This window comes from Carlito syrichta, unplaced genomic scaffold, assembly GCF_000164805.1.
Source record: "Carlito syrichta isolate Samal-C Ts95f unplaced genomic scaffold, Tarsius_syrichta-2.0.1 Scaffold303047, whole genome shotgun sequence".
In the NCBI taxonomy this organism is placed as follows: Eukaryota; Metazoa; Chordata; class Mammalia; order Primates; family Tarsiidae; genus Carlito; species Carlito syrichta.
This window is the reverse complement of record NW_007247143.1, coordinates 69,192-86,997: the sequence shown is the minus strand read 5'-3', so window position 1 is coordinate 86,997 and position 17,806 is coordinate 69,192. Positions and strand designations below refer to the sequence as shown.

The 17,806-nt window shown below is 45.0% G+C and overlaps 1 protein-coding gene across 1 annotated transcript in view; it reads left to right on the top strand.

The window, feature by feature from the left end:
• COL14A1 (collagen type XIV alpha 1 chain) overlaps window positions 1-17,806 on the top strand; it is a 197,571-nt gene that overhangs the window by 115,641 nt on the left and 64,124 nt on the right. The window contains exons 24-30 of the mRNA XM_021712073.1: window positions 2,270-2,326; window positions 5,682-5,821; window positions 7,166-7,289; window positions 7,485-7,628; window positions 8,336-8,500; window positions 9,357-9,395; window positions 9,575-9,713. Coding sequence (XP_021567748.1) covers window positions 2,270-2,326; window positions 5,682-5,821; window positions 7,166-7,289; window positions 7,485-7,628; window positions 8,336-8,500; window positions 9,357-9,395; window positions 9,575-9,713 — 808 coding nt within the window. The remainder of the gene's footprint in view (window positions 1-2,269; window positions 2,327-5,681; window positions 5,822-7,165; window positions 7,290-7,484; window positions 7,629-8,335; window positions 8,501-9,356; window positions 9,396-9,574; window positions 9,714-17,806) is intronic.

The following is a 17,806-nucleotide window of genomic DNA, read 5'->3' as shown; positions in this document are numbered from 1 at the left end:
GAGTACAGTGGCCTGGCTGGGCTCTTGCTCTGTGCCTTTCTGGCATCGTGGCTTTGGGCAGTTCAACACCCCTCTGAGCTACGTTTTGCTCATCAATAAAATTAAACACCCACACTCCCCCTCCAGAGGGGCAGGACAGGGCCAGTGGAAGGGCGCGTGTTGAAAAGCTTTTCGGCCGGTTCCCACTGAACAAGGACTGCGCGTCACCACCCTTGTTAACTTATTGAAAGTCGCAGGTGGCAGGCCACGAGGTAGATCTCTGTCAGATGTGCCATACTTTTTTTTAAGTTTCAAGTGGTTTTGAAAAGCTAGACGGTCTTGCCGCACAGCTTCATCGTGCCAGCCCGCTGGAATCAGCCAGCTGCTGTCTCATCTTAGACAGAGCGTATGTGCTTAAGTCTGCTGCCATTCCTTAATGCTTCGGCGAAGTTCTTTGCTCGTATCCATGACCTGCCTGACTCCTCGTATTAACCTCTTCTGCCTTGCTGTAAAGAAATACCCGAGACTGGGTCATTTGCAAAGAAAACAGTCTTGTTTGGCTCATGGTTCTGCATGGTACCTGCATCTGCCGGGCTTCTGGTAAGGCCGCAGGAAGCTTTTGCACATGGCTGAAGGCGAGGGAGCAGGCATGTCACATGAAAAGAGCAGGCAAGAGAAGGAGGAGGTGGTGCCAGGTTCTTTTAAACCATGAGCTCTCTGTGAATGAATCATGGGAGAACTCACTCATTACTGCAAGAATGGCACCAGCCCTGCGACCCAGTCACCTCTGGCCAGGCCCCGCCTCCAGCACTGGGGATTCTATTTCAACTGGCGATTTGGAGCAGACAACAATTCAAACGATAACACCCCCCAAACACTGGAGTTTGGGACCCCTGATCCGCTTCAGCTTCTCCTAGCCTTAACCCCACAACTGTTAGCCCCTGACCTAGGGTCAGATCCAATCTGAACTGCTCAGATGTGAACGTTTACTTATGTTGGAGATGTCTGTCTTCTTGGAGCTTTTGCCCATGGGTTCTCGTTCAGCCTTCCGAAGGCGCATGGCCCAAGACCAGTGCCTGTTTCTGGGGCAGTCCCTCACGTCCTTGAAGACAGGGACTGTCTGTAGGCCACGTGGTTATAAACACGCACACACACACACACACACACACACACACACACACATACACACACACCCCTTTTGCTTTTCGCAAATGGGATACGCCATGGTATTCTGTGACTGGCTTTATTTCACACAAGTAATCTTGGATTTGTTTTCATTCAGTACGATGTAGTTACCGCAGCATCTTTTTAATGTTGAATCAGTTTATTCAAGTAATTTTATTTCATTGGATCTTTGGATCAGAGGAGACCTTGAAACTCACCTCTTTCAGACTTCCTGCCAAGGAAGAAATCTCTTTACTACATTCCTGGCAAATGGTCAGCCTGCCTGCTTGAGCTCAGATCATCCTTCCAGTGATTTGGGGCTCGCCCTTTCCGGGGGGGAAATCTGTTCTGCAAATGGCTGATGAGTAGAAGGTTGGGATGATGAGAAGAGTCTTCTTAGCTTTCCTTAAGTCTTTAGTGTCAAGCAGGCTAGAATTGAACACATGATACAGTTTCGTTTTGTGCTTGCCATGAGTTCCTGATCCTTGCCACATGAGCTGGTGCGAGAACAGAGAGTGGCTGCTCTGACCTAATTGTCCCCATCCTTTGACCCAGCCACATCTCTGCCTGGCAAGGGGCCTTCTCATCCCACACCACCCAGGCTGACGAGATCCGATCACACTCTAGCCTGCCAGCGTTTGCATTTGGCCCTCAACGCCAAAAGACATTTTCCATACACAGTCTGAGCAGAACAGAGAGAGAACCCTGTCCCACTGGCATGGTGACTGGCATCCGGGGGACACCGGGCAAGAAGGGACAGGGGGCAGCTGAGCAAGGCTTGAAGGTGGGTCCCGGGCAGTACAGAAGGGAAGTGGGTGGCACGTGTGAAACAGCCAGGGGTGACTCCAACGGGGTTGGTGGGAATCCTGGCAGTGGAGGTTCCGACTGCATTGACCCTGCTGAATGAGCTGCGTGGTGACACAGTGGGTTTCAGGCCTTCAGTCCAAGCCGGAAAGTGGGATGGAGTCCGTGGTCATGGGTCGTGTCTGACTCAGGGTGGCCGTTCATTCCCAGAGAAGACAGCTGCCGAAATCTGGACTCCCTGTGGACGCATGACTCCGTGACCACCCTCTGGTCCCCACAGATGAGGTGGCTAATTCGTGTTCTTCTCCCCTTGCCTCCACAGGGTCCCCCCCCACTCAGCCTCCAACATTTCCGCCAACCATCCCACCAGCAAAAGAAGGTAAGAGAAGAATGCAATAATGATGTGACTCTAGGGTTAGGACTTGTGTTGGCTTTCTCCTTTAAACCTGGGGGTTCATGAAAGACATTTATTGCAGCTGCCTAATGTTCTCCTGAATACAAATGCTTGTCAGTCACGATGGGATTTTAAAATATCCATTGATAATCAACTCTGTGCACAAGGTATGAGTTTACCAACAGAATTGCTTCATATTGATTTTATTAAAAATAAATGCCGGGCTCGGCGGCTCAGCCTGTCATCCCGCGCCTTTGGGAGGCTGAGGTGAGTGGATTGCCCGAGCCCGCGGGTTCAAGACCCGCCTGGGCAGCGAGACCTCATCTCTACAATCAATCAAAAAAAAAAAATCAGCTGGGCGTGGTAGCGCAAGCCTGTAATTCCGGCTACTCGGAAGGCTGAGGCGGAAGGATCGCCGGAGCCCAGCAGGTCGAGGCTGCGGTGTCCCGAAGCGGCCGCTGCACTCCAGTCTGGGCAACAGAGTGAGACTCCAACTCAAAAATAAATAAATAAATAAATAAATAAAAATAAATGTTCACCAAGGAAGAGCATCACTTGTGAGTGAAAATTCAGTCTGCAAACAGGGTGATGTGTCCCTGATCCCCTCTGAAATGTCTCTTTCAGTCATTTTCTCTGTGTCGTCGCCTCTTACCTGAGCTATCAGGGTTACTTTCAGAAGCCTCCCGACAAAGGAGTGGTCTTCGTTTTCATGTCATTAGTGGGCATTTGTCAACCAAGTTCTTTACCCTCAAAGCTCTTGCGGTAGGCGTGGGGATACAGTCATAACACACGAGTCAGCTCTTTGCTTGTTTTCAGTGTTGAGGAGAAATGGGCACTTGTTGAGATAATTACCAGTGGAGGACGTGAGTTACAAACAGCGGCTGTGTTCTGGTCGCCCACAGTCGAGCACGGGTAATGCTGTGGGCGCTAAGTCCCGACGGAGGAGGCCGGTGACGCGCGTCCTGAAGAGCCTGGGTGATGGATGGTGGGATGAAAACTCGCCCCGGAGAGGGAGCCAGGGGGAACGCCGGGTGCTTTTGTGAGGCACGGAGAGGAGAGGGGACGGAGTCATGGGGTGCTTGGCGGGCCGCGGATAGGAACCTGGGCGTGCCTGGTCGGAAATGGGCACCCCGAGACGCTGGTGTGAAGTGAGGTGAGCTGAGGGGCTCCATGTTGAAGAAGGAGAACCCTGTTCAGATCTGGAGGATACACAGGGGCTGAGGAGCAAGCAGGACACGCGGTGGGATGTTATACCGAAGGGCACATTCCGCGCATCCTGCGTCTTAAAGGCCCGTGACGTGCCAGGGAGTCCACGAAAAATAAGGTGCCTCTGCCGCCTGGGAGCTTCCAGTGGAGCCCGGCGCCTCCGAAAGAGGAAGACGCAGGAAACAGAGTCCTGAGAAGCCCTGGTGAAGCTTGCCACCGTCCCAGCACGGCGGCAAAGTCTTCCCTGCCCAGCCACTTGGCAGCATCGCTTCCCAGACTGTGTCACGTGAGAACAAAGCTGCGCGACGCAGGGCTCCGTGTGTGTGTCTTGGGCTGTCCGCCGTCTTTGATGCCACTCGCTCTGCCTGGACAGCCAGACTCTTTCTTCCTCCGTCTTCATGTCTAGCCTTCTCAGTCTTGATATTGATGACTATTCTTGTGGTTGGCGTCAACCGCAGCAGGGTCATAGTTGATACATTTACCAATTAGGCACTTTGGATGCAGTTGCCACAGAGTGCTCTGAGGTCAGAATATTTTTATTTATAGCTGAGCATGGATTTCATTCAGCAGCATCCATGAATGCTCATGGAAGACTGTGATGCGGAAGGATCTGGGGGTGGAAGGACTGACGATGCAGAAACGTTGGTTCTGAAGTTTTTTATCATGATGGTTTTAGATGGTGGCGCTCTTACAACTTGAATGCACTGTTCATTTTAGGCTTTACTTGTTCTGAGTATATTTAATTTAAAAGCCTATACATTTCTTATTATTAAAATAATACTATTTATTAAACAAACATTAAAAAGCAGAAAAAGGTCAAAGAAGAAAATTAAAAACACAACTTTATTTCCCAGAGGTAATTCTCTCATGCATGTGGATGCATTTTCTTTATTTGATTTTTATTAATAAATTTTTCATTTTGACTATATTTTAAAATAGAATTTGCTCTCATTTTGGAGGTAAAAACCTAATTTTCATTTCAACTTTATTTAGAAATGGAGGACCTGGTTTTCTTTTATAAACTCATGATTACCAGATCTTGTGATTCCTTTCAGCTTAAATTCAAACCACAAATTTGTAAAATTTTATCAATCACAGAACTCATAAGAACAACCTCACCAGTTCCTGACTGTCCCTGGAGCATTACCTCACTTGGAGATGGTTTATTTTATGTTATAAATAGCTGTAAGGGAATGAAGCTGTACTTCATAAAATAAAAGCCAAGTGAGATTATTTTTTTAAAGAACGGAGAAAGACACATTATCTCATAGAATGTTTGCGTGTAACTGGCCTAAGATGAAAAGATTCAGATCATTGAAGAGTACATTTTTTGCTTAATCACAGAACAGAGTCAGCCATGACTGTCTACATTGGTGAGGAGGAGAGAGGCATAGCTAATCTGAAACACACATGATGCCAAAGGGGAACTTTTAAAAAATGCTTTCAGTGGAGTAGGTTTTTGCTGGTGTGTTTTTTCATTTTTATTTTGTTTTGCTCTTTTTTGCTTGTTTGACTGTTGTGTTGATGCCTCTAATACCTACAGCCAACAGTTTCCCCGGGCAAGCATCAGCATACACTTCTTGACCGGTATCAACGGGTGGTGGGAGAGCAGAGACAGAATTTTCGAGCAAGGCTGGAATTAAAGTTTGCGTATGGCCTCAGCCCAAACGCAGACCAATTCCAGGCTAGTCTGGGCCCATGGCATCACAGCCTTCCTTCTGAGCATGAATATCTCTGACATGAGCTCACTAACTAAACAAGCAAAGGACATGGTGCAGAGTGACCGTTGGCCTTTTTTCCAGCCAGTGGCACCAGACAGGGTTTGCTGATGCTTTCGTCTCTAAGTTCCTTTATCCCGCCCTCCTGTTCCCTCATGTTCGTTCTTGTGGGCTAAGACCTTCCCCTGCTTCTCGTGCACCGTAGAGGTTTCTGGTGGTGAATAGGAGCCCTGGGCATAGAAAAGAGATGAGGGTGAAGCAGTGCCAGGAGCAGGAGCTTGGAATACAGACAGCAGCAGGTTTTACCTTCCCTTGGGCACAGAACTTTGGCTACCGAGGGGCCCCCGTTGTTTGTCTCGTTAATAACAACTAAATTTTCCCCTCACTCTGGCTCAAAATTCATTATTGGTCTTCAGTGTGCAGAGCGGCCAAGGCAGACCTGGTGTTTATGGTAGACGGATCCTGGAGCATTGGAGATGATAATTTCAACAAAATCATCAACTTCCTGTACAGCACCGTTGGGGCCCTGAACAAGATCGGCGTGGATGGAACCCAAGTAAGGCTAATAGATCAATCATCAATGCATTCTGCGTATTCAACAAGTATTTCTCCAGCTCTCACCTTGGCTGCTCCTTAGGGGTTATAGGCAAAGATGATGGTCAGAGCCAGCCCTAATGAGAGACAGACAAGTCTGTGTCTGGAAGCAGCTTGTTGGTTCTTGGGGGCAGGAGGGTCCAGAGGCTGCCACTTCTTAGAGCTGATGTTTGGATGGACTAAAGCAGGGTAGAAGAGAGTCATTTCTTTTACATACTAGGGGACGTTTCTTTTATACACTCGGGTGGAAGGTCTTCTCTGATGATACACACAATATTTTCCCTGTCCTCAAGGATATTGCAATCTCAAAAGGAAAAGGTTAAGGTCACACATCACTATACAGAATACTGACATATACATGCAACTAATTTACTCATTTAAGAAATATGTACTGAGGATTCATTGTGGCCAGGCACTGTATTGTCATGATGAGAGTCAACGTGTCCCTAATTTCATGGCGCTCGCATTCTTGAAGGGAGAGGGGCAGCTATGAACAGTTTAAAAAAAATCCCCAAGACAGGAATGTACGCTATGAAAATGGTGCTGTGATTTTAAAAGTTCAGTGGGGGAAATGTGTGTGAGGGTTGTTTTATGTTGTGTGGTCAGTGGGGGCTTCTGTGAGGCCTGGTTTTTGAATGGAGATGTGAAGGATGCAGAGCAATCTGAAAGGAGACTTTCCAGACAGAGAAAAGTGCACAGGACCTGAGATGAGAATGAGTCTGGGACTTCAGGCGCCAGCACGGGGGCCAGAAGGCGGGGGGTGAGGGTGTCGGGGGAAGAGGCGGGAGGAGTGGACGGGAGCCGAGTCACCTCGAGGCCCGTGGGTCACAGAGGAGCTGGCTGGCGTCAGGCGTGCGGTGGGTGAGCCTGTGGGTGGGAGACGGAGAGAAGTGGGCAAAAGCCAGGTCACCATGAGACACGGCGGAGCTGGCTGTCCTCAGGAATGCAGAGGAAGCCACAGAAGGGTTCCCGGAGAGAAGGCAGTGGTGCTGCTACTTGACCTTCAGAGTGTGACATACAGGTGGAGAGCCATGCCCTGGCTCCTCTGTTCCCGCAGAATATGCTGACAAAGAGGCTGTCCTGTAGCTGGTGCTTGGCAGGTCCTAGGGACTTGCAACTTCCCTGTGTTAACCTGTGTGAGCACCTGTCAACTTACGGGGGAAAATCATCTACAAATCTGGGGATACGTCGAGTACAGACAACTCGTTATATTTACTTTGTGTACGCATGCACCAGTTTCATCAAAAGGATTCCAATAAAATATTAAAGCAAAAAAAAAAAAGATGAACGTCTCTTCTCTCTCCAGGTTGCAATGGTTCAGTTCACTGATGACCCCAGAACAGAATTTAAACTAAATGCTTACAAGACCAAAGAGACCCTTCTGGATGCAATTAAACACATTTCATACAAAGGAGGAAATACAAAAACAGGTGAGACCGAAAACAGCCCTGCTAAGGATCAAAGGGATCAATTATTAGTAACTACTGAAACGAATTTTGTTTTCAAAGCATAGTAATTTTTAAAATACTTTTATTTGGCTTGAGAATGTTGTTCCCACCCTTGTCTCCCCAGCAAAACAGAAATAGGAGACAATGAAATTGAGCTGTTGCCTTCCTCTGTTTTAGGAAAAGCAATTAAGCATGTTCGAGATTCCCTGTTCACTGCGGACTCAGGCACAAGAAGAGGCATCCCAAAGGTTATCGTGGTGATCACAGATGGAAGATCCCAAGATGACGTGAACAAGATCTCCAAGGAGTTGCAGTTAGATGGTGCGTTTTATGTAAATAAACAATAGTGGCCACTAAAAGTAATGTTTTCGAGATACATATGTATAGGCTATATCAGTGTTATTTAAAAGTTTTTAAGTCTTTCTTAATATTAACTGGACAAGGTGATTTTAAAAACGCCCCTGGGCTCAGTGGCTCATCCTGTCATCCCAGCACTTTGGGAGCCCAAGGTGAGAGGACTTGGGTTCAAGACCAGCCCGGCAACTTGGCAAGACCTTGTCTCTACAATAGATGAAAAATATTAGCCGGGTACAGTAGCACGCACCTGTAGTTCCAGCTCCTTGGAAGGCGGAGAAGGAAGGATCACATCTAGCAGGTCAACGCTGGGGTGGCTGTGAGCGTGCCACTGCACTCCAGCCCGGGAGATAGAGTGAGATTCCAACTCAGAAAATAAAAAAATAAAATGTGCAGACATAGAGTTGTTACTTAGATGTGAACTCTTTTGTCTCGAGCACTAATTGGGCGCTCTCATTTTGCGTTTGTTTAAAATGGAAAATCTCTTGAGGGAATGATGGACTAACGATCACACCATGAACCCTGTCCTCGCACAGCTCTGACGGACTGTAAAGAATGAATTATCCACCCCACGGGCCTCCTAAAGAAGCAGTCTAAACATCTGGCCGTGTTTCTGTTGCAGTTCTTGTTTTCTGCACAATTGAATCAGAAGATCTGCTTCTTCTCTGCCACAGGCTTCACCATTTTTGCCATCGGCGTGGCCGATGCGGATTACTCGGAGCTGGTCAGCATCGGCAGCAAGCCCAGTGCCCGCCACGTCTTCTTCGTGGATGACTTCGATGCCTTCCGGAAAATTGAAGACGAGCTGATCACTTTTGTCTGTGAAACCGCGTCGGCGAGTAAGTTCTTTGCCATTTGTACTTGCTCGCGTTGTTGAAAGGCTGTCGTGCTTAATACCGGTTAAATAACGAGTCCCGTCTTGCTCTGAGGACAGAATATTGACCCCAGAGCTGCGTGTATGCTGACATCAAGCTTTATGGTTTTGAGCACATGGAAGGGAACCTCTGCTTCCCGCTGTTTAGAGTTGAAGGTCGATAAAGACCTTCCTCAACCAGATAATCAGATGAGAGTTTGTGTTTTCAATCAACTGCTTAACCAGATGTAGCAAACATGATGAAGACTGCTCCTCAGCCGGGCACGGTGGCTCACGCCTATAATCCCAGCACTTTGGGAGGCCGAGGTGAGAGGATTGCCGGAGCCCACGGGTTCAGGACCAGCCCGGGCAACTTGATGAAACCTCATCTCTACAATAAATCCCAAAACTAGCCAGGCATGGTGGCTCATGCCTATAGTTCCAGCTACTTGGAAGGCTGAGGCAGAAGGATCACCTGAGCCCAGAAGGTCGAGGCTGCAGTGGCCATGAGCATGCCACGCGGCATTCCAGCCTGGGCAACAGTGTGAGACTCCAATTCAAGAAGAAAAAAAAGACCGTTCCTCAGGGCAGCATGTGACAAGGGAGATGTCTCCTAACACTTGCTCTCAAGCGGCAGATGGCAGTTTTCATGAACCCCGAAGAGAAGGAGGCTGTGGCCTTTTGGTCACTATACGGGACCTTAGAGCACTTCAGTCTTTACAAAACGCAGAAAGCCACAGCCACATCTAATTTGGATGTCAGTTTTCTGTTCTCAGGACAGGGAAAGAGTGTGCTTGGGAAACATCTAAGTGAAGGCTTTCTATGTGTGTTTGGTCTTCCAGCCTGCCCGGTGGTGCACAAGGATGGCGTTGACCTGGCAGGTATGCACGTCACAGTTTCTCCAAATGCAAGTATGTTACATGACTCCCACTTGGGGCTGGGGTCTCTGTTTCTTTTTCTGTTTTTTTGCCTTGTTTTGTTTTTAGTCCTTAGTAGAAAAATCTGAAATTTAAAACCCTGAAGTGCCTGTTTATTATTTTTTTCTCTCTATGTTTTTAAGGATTTAAGATGATGGAAATGTTTGGTTTGGTGGAAAAGGACTTTTCCTCGGTGGAAGGGGTTTCTATGAAACCTGGCACCTTCAACGTGTTCCCGTGTTATCATCTGCACAAGGATGCTCTGGTCTCCCAGCCAACCAGGTGTGTTTTTACTACACGATATTAAAGCCAGTCATTTGCTCATTCTGTCTCAGTGTGAAGATGATGTCTGCTTGCAACACGCTGTTGCAGTTCCTGGTAGGGTTTTCCATGTTGTTTAGAGCAGCGGGTATTTACAGTGCTTTGTTGACAGACATCAGACTCACACGTAATGCACGTTGAGCTCTGACATCTGTTGATCTGTGTAGCACTGCTGCAGACAAGGCTCTGTTCTAAATGCTTCTGGACATCACCTTACTCAAGCCCCCAGACAACTCTGTGAAGCAGATGCAGTGATGATCTGAGTTTTACAAGTGACGAGACTGAAGCAGAAAGAAGCTAAGTGCCCCGGTGAGGTCACATGCTCTGGATAGGGATTTTTCAGGTCAGCCTGGGCTTCGAGTGTGTCGGCTCCAGGGGTCGGCCAACTGGGCCCCAGAGAGGGTCAGCTCGATGGGCTGGCAAGCCAGGCTCTGAGAGTGCGGCAGCCCCCAGAAGTGTCTCAGCTTCTGAGCCTCGCCTTCGGCCTACACCCCTCCAGTTCAGCCAGCTCCCTTGGCCGGCAAGCCCGCCTCTGGGGTGCCCAGCTCTTTGGCTCCTAGATCTTCTGCAGCTCTTCAGGTCCGGTTTCTTGTCTAGTGCCCAGGAGGAATGAGGGGCACGGGTAGCCAGAGAGTTGGGAAAGCAGAGACGCTCCCACAATGGGAGGGGACTGGAGGGGATTGCTGATTTGATGCTGCCACTTGGTGCTGATATAGCCCCAAGACTGAGTCAATTGGAGAGCACAAGCTGTGAGCTGATTGATTGGCACCGGCTGTGCTGGGAGGGAGGCACATAACATCAGTAAGGGTGCCTGATCCTAACCCAGGCGAAGGGAGGCCCACTGGGAGGCCCCAAACTTGACCTGCCCCTGGTCAGTACTAAGAACCAGTTGGCAGGAGGTAGGGGCCTGATGGTGAGCTGATGGGTGGGTGCTTGGACGTGAGTAGATGGGTTGTTTTTCTGTTCCAGCAGTGAGTGCTCAAGCTCTAGCTTGTAGGGAACTTGTTTACCAGTGCGAGCGTATCAGCCCGAAAGACCTGCCGGAGGTCTGTTGCATTGCCCTGTCTGCCTGCCTGGCTTTTCTCTGGCTCTCTGCTCTCTCAGTGTGTTGAAAGGCGGTGCGGGGTCTGCATCCAGGAGTCAGGCTCCAGAGCTGAAGCCTCGAATGCACCACGATGCAGCCGTAATTCGGATGGTTTTATCCTGAGACAGTCACCGCAGCAACTCCACAGAGTTGAAGGGTAGTTTCAGGTTTATGTGGCCACTCCACAGACACATTTGCCTTTTTCTTGTTTTTATCCTCTCCAGTCCCGGGCAGATCAGAGGGTGTTACCACGTGGAGGGCGGGTCTTTCCCAGCAAGTTCACGCAGTCTTGTGTGTTAATCTCCTCGGGAAACACCCTCACAGACACACCACAAATAATGCTTGACCATGTTTCTGGGTATCCCCTAATCCAGTCAAACTGACCCCCCAAATTAGCCATCACAGCATCTTTGTGAGTTTTATTAACTGATCTGTCTTAAAATATCCATTACACTGTCTGGCATATAGTAGGCTCTCAGCAAACATTTGTTGAATGAACCAATGGATTAACACATAAATGAATGAATGAAAGACTTGTTTATCTATGCACATCTGACTCTGATTTTTAAAAAATTTAATTGAATTTAATTTTACAGTTGGGTGCGAGTCAGGATGGCGTCCACAAGTGGTTTAGGTGCAGGTCGAGCTTTGGGCCTCCCAGTGGCCCTCGCTTCGCCTGGGTTAGGATCAGGCACCCTCCCTGATGTCCTGCCCCCAGCCTCCTGGCAGGGTCCTGCTACTGCCAACCCCTTTTTCGGAGTGCCATGACAGGTGTTCAGGGTCCACTTATGAGTAAAAACGTGTGGCCCTCAGTTCTTTGTTTCTGTGATAGAGCACTGAGTATGATCGACTTCAGATCCATCCAAGTTGTTGCAAAGTCCATAATTTTGTCCTTCTTTCTGGCTGTGTAATATTCCATCCTGCATATGTACCACTTTTTTTTTTTATCCAGTCCAGTTTCGATGGGCAGCATGGTTGCTCCATGTTTTTCTATTGTGAATAATGGGGCAATAAACATGTGTGTGCAGGTATCTTTTTTGTAGAATGACTTGAGTTTCTCTGGGTATATTCCCAGTAGGGGGATTGTGAGGTCATATGGAAGGTCAATTTCTAGTTCTTTTAAAAATTGCCACACATTTTCCTTAGCAGTTGAATTAGTTTGCACTCCCACCAACAGTGTAGAAGTGTTCCCTTTTCTCCACATCCTCCCCAACATCTGTTGTTTTTTGTTTTATTAATGACGGCCATTCTTACTGGAGTTCGGTGGTATCTCAATGTGCTTTTGATTTGCATTTCTCTGATGATGAATGAAGCTGAGGATTTTTGAATGTGTTTGTTGGTTGCTCGTATATCTTCGTTTGAGAAGTGTCTATTCATGTCTTTCGCCCATTTTTTAATGTGGCTGTTTGTTTTTTTCCTTTCGGCATGTTTGAGTTCCTTGTAGATCCTGGATGTTAGGAGTTTGTCAGATAGACAGTTGGCAAGTGTTTTTTTGCATTTTGCAGGCTGTCCCCTCACTCTCTTGATGGTTTCTTTTGCTTTGCAAAAGTTTTTCAGTTTGATGAGGTCCCACCTGTCTATCTCATGTCTTATGGTATGGCATCTGGAGCTTTGATCAGGAATTGGTTGCCTATTCCAATTTCTGTAAGGGTGTCTCCTGCATTTTCTAAGATTCTTATAGTTTGAAGTCTTATGTTTAGGTACTTGATCCATTTGGAGCTGATTTTTTGTCTGGTGATAGGTAGGATCCTGTTTCATTCTTCTACATGTGGTCAGCCAGTTTTCCCAGCACCATGTACTGAATAGTTTCTCCTTTTCCCAGTGCTTGTTGGTGGAGGTTTTGTCAAGGATGAGTTTGTTAAGAAATTGAGGTTTTGCTTCCAGAATCTCTATTCTGTTTCATTGGTTTATATGCCTGTTCTTGTGCCAGTGACAGGCTGTTTTGATTATCGTAGCCTTATAATAAAGGTTAAAGTCTGGAACCGTAATATCTCCCGCTTTGTTACTTTTGCTGACGATTGTTTTGGCTATTCTTGGTCGTTTTTGTTTCCATACGAATTTCTGTATTGTTGCTTTCATTCTAAGAAGAGTGATGATGGTGATTTAATTGGTATTGCATTGAACCTGTAGGTTGCCTTTAGTAGGATGGACATCTTATCTTAACAATGTTGATTCTTCCAATCCATGAGCTTGGAATATTTTTTCCATTTGTTTATGTCTTCTTTGATTTCTTTTGGACACTGTTTTGTAGTTTTCATTGCAAAGGTATTTCACTTCTCCAGTTAGTAAGATGACAAGTTATTTCATTTTTTTGTGGCTATTATGAATGAGATTGTACTTTTTAATTTTTTTGTGGCTATTATGAATGAGATTGTACTTTTTTATTTGGTTATCTGCCTGTTTGTTGTTGGTGTATAAAAATGTGCTGTCTTTTACACATTGATTTCATACCCTGAGACTTTGCCAAAGTCCTTTATCAGCGCAAGGAGGTTTTTGATGGATTTGCTTAGGTTTTCCAGGAATAGGTTCATATTGTCTTCAAAGAGGGATAATTTAACTTCCTCTTTTCCTATTTGAGTACCCCTGATTGCCTTCTCTTGTCTGATTGCTGTAGCTAGGACTTCCAAAACTATGTTGAACAGGAAGGGCGAGAGTGGGCAGCCTTGCCTTGTTCTGGTTTTCAGGAGAAATGCTTCCAATTCGTGTCCATTTAGTAATATGTTGACGGTGGGTTTATCATAGATGGCTTTTACTATTTTGAGGTATGTTCCTACTATACCTAGGTGTTCAAGGGGTTTTATCAAGAATGGATGCAGATTTTGTTGAAAACCTTTCCTACATCTAATGATAGAAACATATGGTTCTTGTTTTTACATCTGTTGATGTATTTAATTACATTTATGGTCTTGAGAATGTTAAACCAGCCCTATATCCTGGGGATGAAGCCTACTTGGTCATTGTGAATAATTTTTGAGATGTGTTGTTGGATCTGATTTGCTAGAATGTTGTTGAGAATTTTTGCAACTATGCTCATCAAGAATATTGGCCTGTAGTTCTCTTTCTTTGTTGGGTCTTTGCCTACTTTGGGTATTAGTATCATGTTAACTTCATAAAATGATATGGGGAGAGTTCTGTCTTTCTTGATTGCCTGGAATACTTTCAATAGGATTGGTATCAGCTCCTCTCTGTATGTTTTATAGAATTCTGCAGGAAAGCTGTCTGGCTCAGGGCCTTTTGTGTAGGTAGTTTTCTTATGATGGAGTCAATTTCCCAGGTTTTATTGGTTTATTTAGGGTCTCTATTTCTTCTTGTTTGAACCTTGGGAGGTTGTGTGATATCAGAAAGTCCGCCATTTCATTTAGGTTTTTGAATTTGTTTCCATACAGGTGTGCATATTAATCTCTGATAATCTTTTGTATTTTTTCAGGATCAGTTGTTACCTGATCTTTTGCATTTCTGCTTGTGTTGATTTGGGCTTTTTGTATCTTTTTCTTGGTCAATTTGACTAGGGGGTCCATCAATCTTGTTTATCCTTTCAAAGAGCCAGCTTTTTGTTTCATTGATATTTTTCTATGATATTTTTGTCTTCTATGTCCCATATTTGGGTTTTTACTTTGGTGATCTGGGTTCTTCTGCAAAGTTAGGGCTTTGGGGGGGGGGGTCCTGCCTTTCAGCTCCCTTTGGTGACTTGTTAGGCTATTGACTTATGATCTTTCTCTTTTTTTGATTGTGTTCGTAGCGATATAAATTCCTCTCTTAGAACTGCTTTAATGTATCCCAGAGATTTTGGTAAGATGTGTCTTGGTTTTCATTTGTTTCTAAGAATCTTTTAATTTCTATTTTCATTTTTGTGTTTAACCAAGAGTTGCTCGGCATTGTACTGTTTAGTGTCCATGTCTTTGTGCATTTTGGGGGATTTTGCTTGTGATGATATTTAGTTTTATTCCACTGTGGTCTGAGAAGGTGCATAGTAGTATTTTGATCTTATGGAATTTGTTTATGCTTGATTTATGGCCAAGGTTGTGATCGATCTTGAGGTATATTCCATATGGTGATGAGTAAAATGTATATTCCAAAGTTGTGTGGAGTGTTCTGTAGGTATCTGTTAAGTTCATTTGGTGTAGCGTCAAGTTAAGGTACCAGATCTCCCTATTGATTTTTTGCTTTGATGATCTATCTAGAGTTGTTAGTGGGATATTTAAGCTTCTAGTTATGATAGTGTTAGTATCAATGTCCTTTCTTAATTTACTTAGTAGTTGCTTTATAAATCCAGATGCTGCTGTATTGGGTACCTGTAATATTTAGGATGGCAATTTCTTGTTGATGGATTGAAACTTTTTATCATTATGCAATGTCCTTCTGTATCTTTTTAAATTTTCTATAGCTTGAAGCTTGTTTTGTCTGACATTAAAATCACAACTCCGACCTTCTTTTGTTTTCTGTTTGCCTGAAAGTTTGTTTTCCATCCTTTAACTTTGAGACTGTGGGTGTCTTTTGTAGTGAGATGTGTTTCCTGGAGGCAGCATATTGTTGGGTCATGGTTTCTTTTTAAATCCAGTTTGCCATTCTGTTCTTCAATGGTGCATTTAATCCATTGACATTCAGGCTGATTATTGAAATGTGAGAGTTTATCCCTGTCGAGGCTCTTAAAAGGCTATTTTGTTTTCTTTAACTTTTGGGTTGATATATGTGTGTGTTTTTATTTTTGCAGTCATGAGATGTGTTGTGTTGATTCAGTGTTTTCCTGCATTCTTGGGAAATGCATGGATGTTCTTTCTTTTTCTTTTTGGTTCTTCTGTGCTTAATACTTTCTTGAGCATCTCCTGTAGAGCTACTCTGGAAGCAGTAAAATCTTTTAGGGATTGGAAATCTGGGAAGGATTTTAATTCTCCATCACTGATGAAGCTGAGGTTGGCTGGGTAGGAAATTCTTGGTTGAAATTGCTTGTCTTTGAGGACCTTGAAAATTGGACTCCACTCCCTTCTAGCTTGCAGTGTTTCTGCTGATAAGTCTGCTGCTGATAAGTCTGCTGATTGGTCCTCCCCTGTAGATAGTCTCACATTTCTCTCTTACTGTCTAGGATTTTTTCTTTTATGCCTACTTTGTATAGGTGAACTGCTATGTGTTGGGGTTTGTCTTCTCATTTGATGTATTACTCTCTGAATTGTCATTTGATGTCTTATTCTCTGAATCTCTTGTGTTTGGATGGTCACATCTCTGGTGAGGTGGGAAAAGTTTTCTTGGATAACCTCCTGGAATACTTGTCCCAAGGTGTTCTTCATTTCCCTTTCTTCTTCTGGGATACCAATCAGGAGTAAGTTTGGCCTCTTGATATAATCGCACATCTCTTGGAGGCTTTGCTCTTTCTTTCTGAGTTTTCTTTCTATGTTTTTAACAGATCAAGTAATTTCATGTTTTGTTCTTCAGGTTCTGAGATTCTTCTGCTTGGCTGATTCTGCTTCTCATGCTTGTCATCTTGTTATTTATTTCCTGGATGAAGTATTTTATGGCCAAAATCTCTGTTACAAGTATTTTCTTTCTCTCTTTCTTTCTTTCTTTCTTTCTTTCTTTCTGTCTTTCTTTCTTTCCGTCTTTCTTTCTGTCTTCCTTCCTTCCTTCTTTCCTTCCTTCCTTCTGTCCTTCTTTCCTTCTTTCCTTCCTTCCTTCTTTCCTTCCTTTTTCTTTCTTTTTTGAGTTGGAGTCTCACTCTGTTGCCCAGGCTGGAGTGCTGTGGGTGCACTCACGGCCACTCCAACGTTGACCTGCTGGGCTCTGGCGAACTTTCTGCCTCAGCGCTCTAAGTAGCCAGCACTACAGGTACATGCTACCACAATTGGCTAATTTTTTATTTATTGTAGAGACGGAGTCTCACCAAGTTGCCCAGGCTGATCTTGAACTTGCAGGCTCAGGCAATCCACTTGCCTCGGACTCTCAAAGTGCTGGGATTACAGACTAAGCCACTGAGCCCAGCCACAAGTATTTTCAGTGTTGCATCTTGTCTTTCTTGAGGCTATTCATTCTTTCCATTTGTTCCCTACTCCCTGTTGTATTGTGGGGCCAGTCATTGGTGACTTCCATTGTTTGGGCCCTGAGGTTTGATTTTTTTTGAGGGTGTTGCCTCTTGGTACACTGTGAATTACCTGTGTTCTTCTGTTGATTTTTCATTTGTGACAACTCTCTTTCTTTTCTCTTTAATTCTGTTATTCAGTGGTAGTGGGCAGGGCTTTCACTTCTGTTGTTTGCTGAGCCCTATATTCTGCCCTGATCAGAACCTCCAAATTTGTTCTGATTTGAAACAGGGCTGGGAAGGTTTACTGTTTCTGTAGTTTTGAGAGTCAAATAAGGTGGAAGATGGGGAGCTAGTATTCAGAAATGACTTGCAAGTTACAGTGTTCACTGACTAATATATGAGACTCATTCCGCACCACCACTGTATGTGATGATGCAATGGTTATGTGTGTGTACCCCCGAGTCCAAGATAAAGTAAGAGTAATAAAGCAAACAGAGGAGAGTAGAATGAAATAGAACAGACAAAAATAATAAAAAATAAAATAAACCACAGAAAAACAAAAGCAAAAACAATAACAAAAAAGACAAAAAGAAAATGAAAACCAAAACCAGCAGAAAAGAAAACACACAAAAGCACACAAAACCCAGGAACTGAACACACACACACACACACACACACACACACACACACACACACACACACACACACACACCAAAAAAGGAAAGAGGAAGAAGAAGAAAAAAAGGGGGAGGAATGCAAATCGAACCCCCTCAAATACACATTCACGCACACTAAACCAAAACAAAAGAAGAACGAAGCAAAACAAACCCCCCCAAAAAGAAAAGGAGGAATGCAAATTGAACCCTCACACACACATTCTCACACATACACTAAACAAAAACAAAAGAACAGCAACAACAACAACAAAAACTCAAAAAATAAGAAACAAAAGAACAAAAA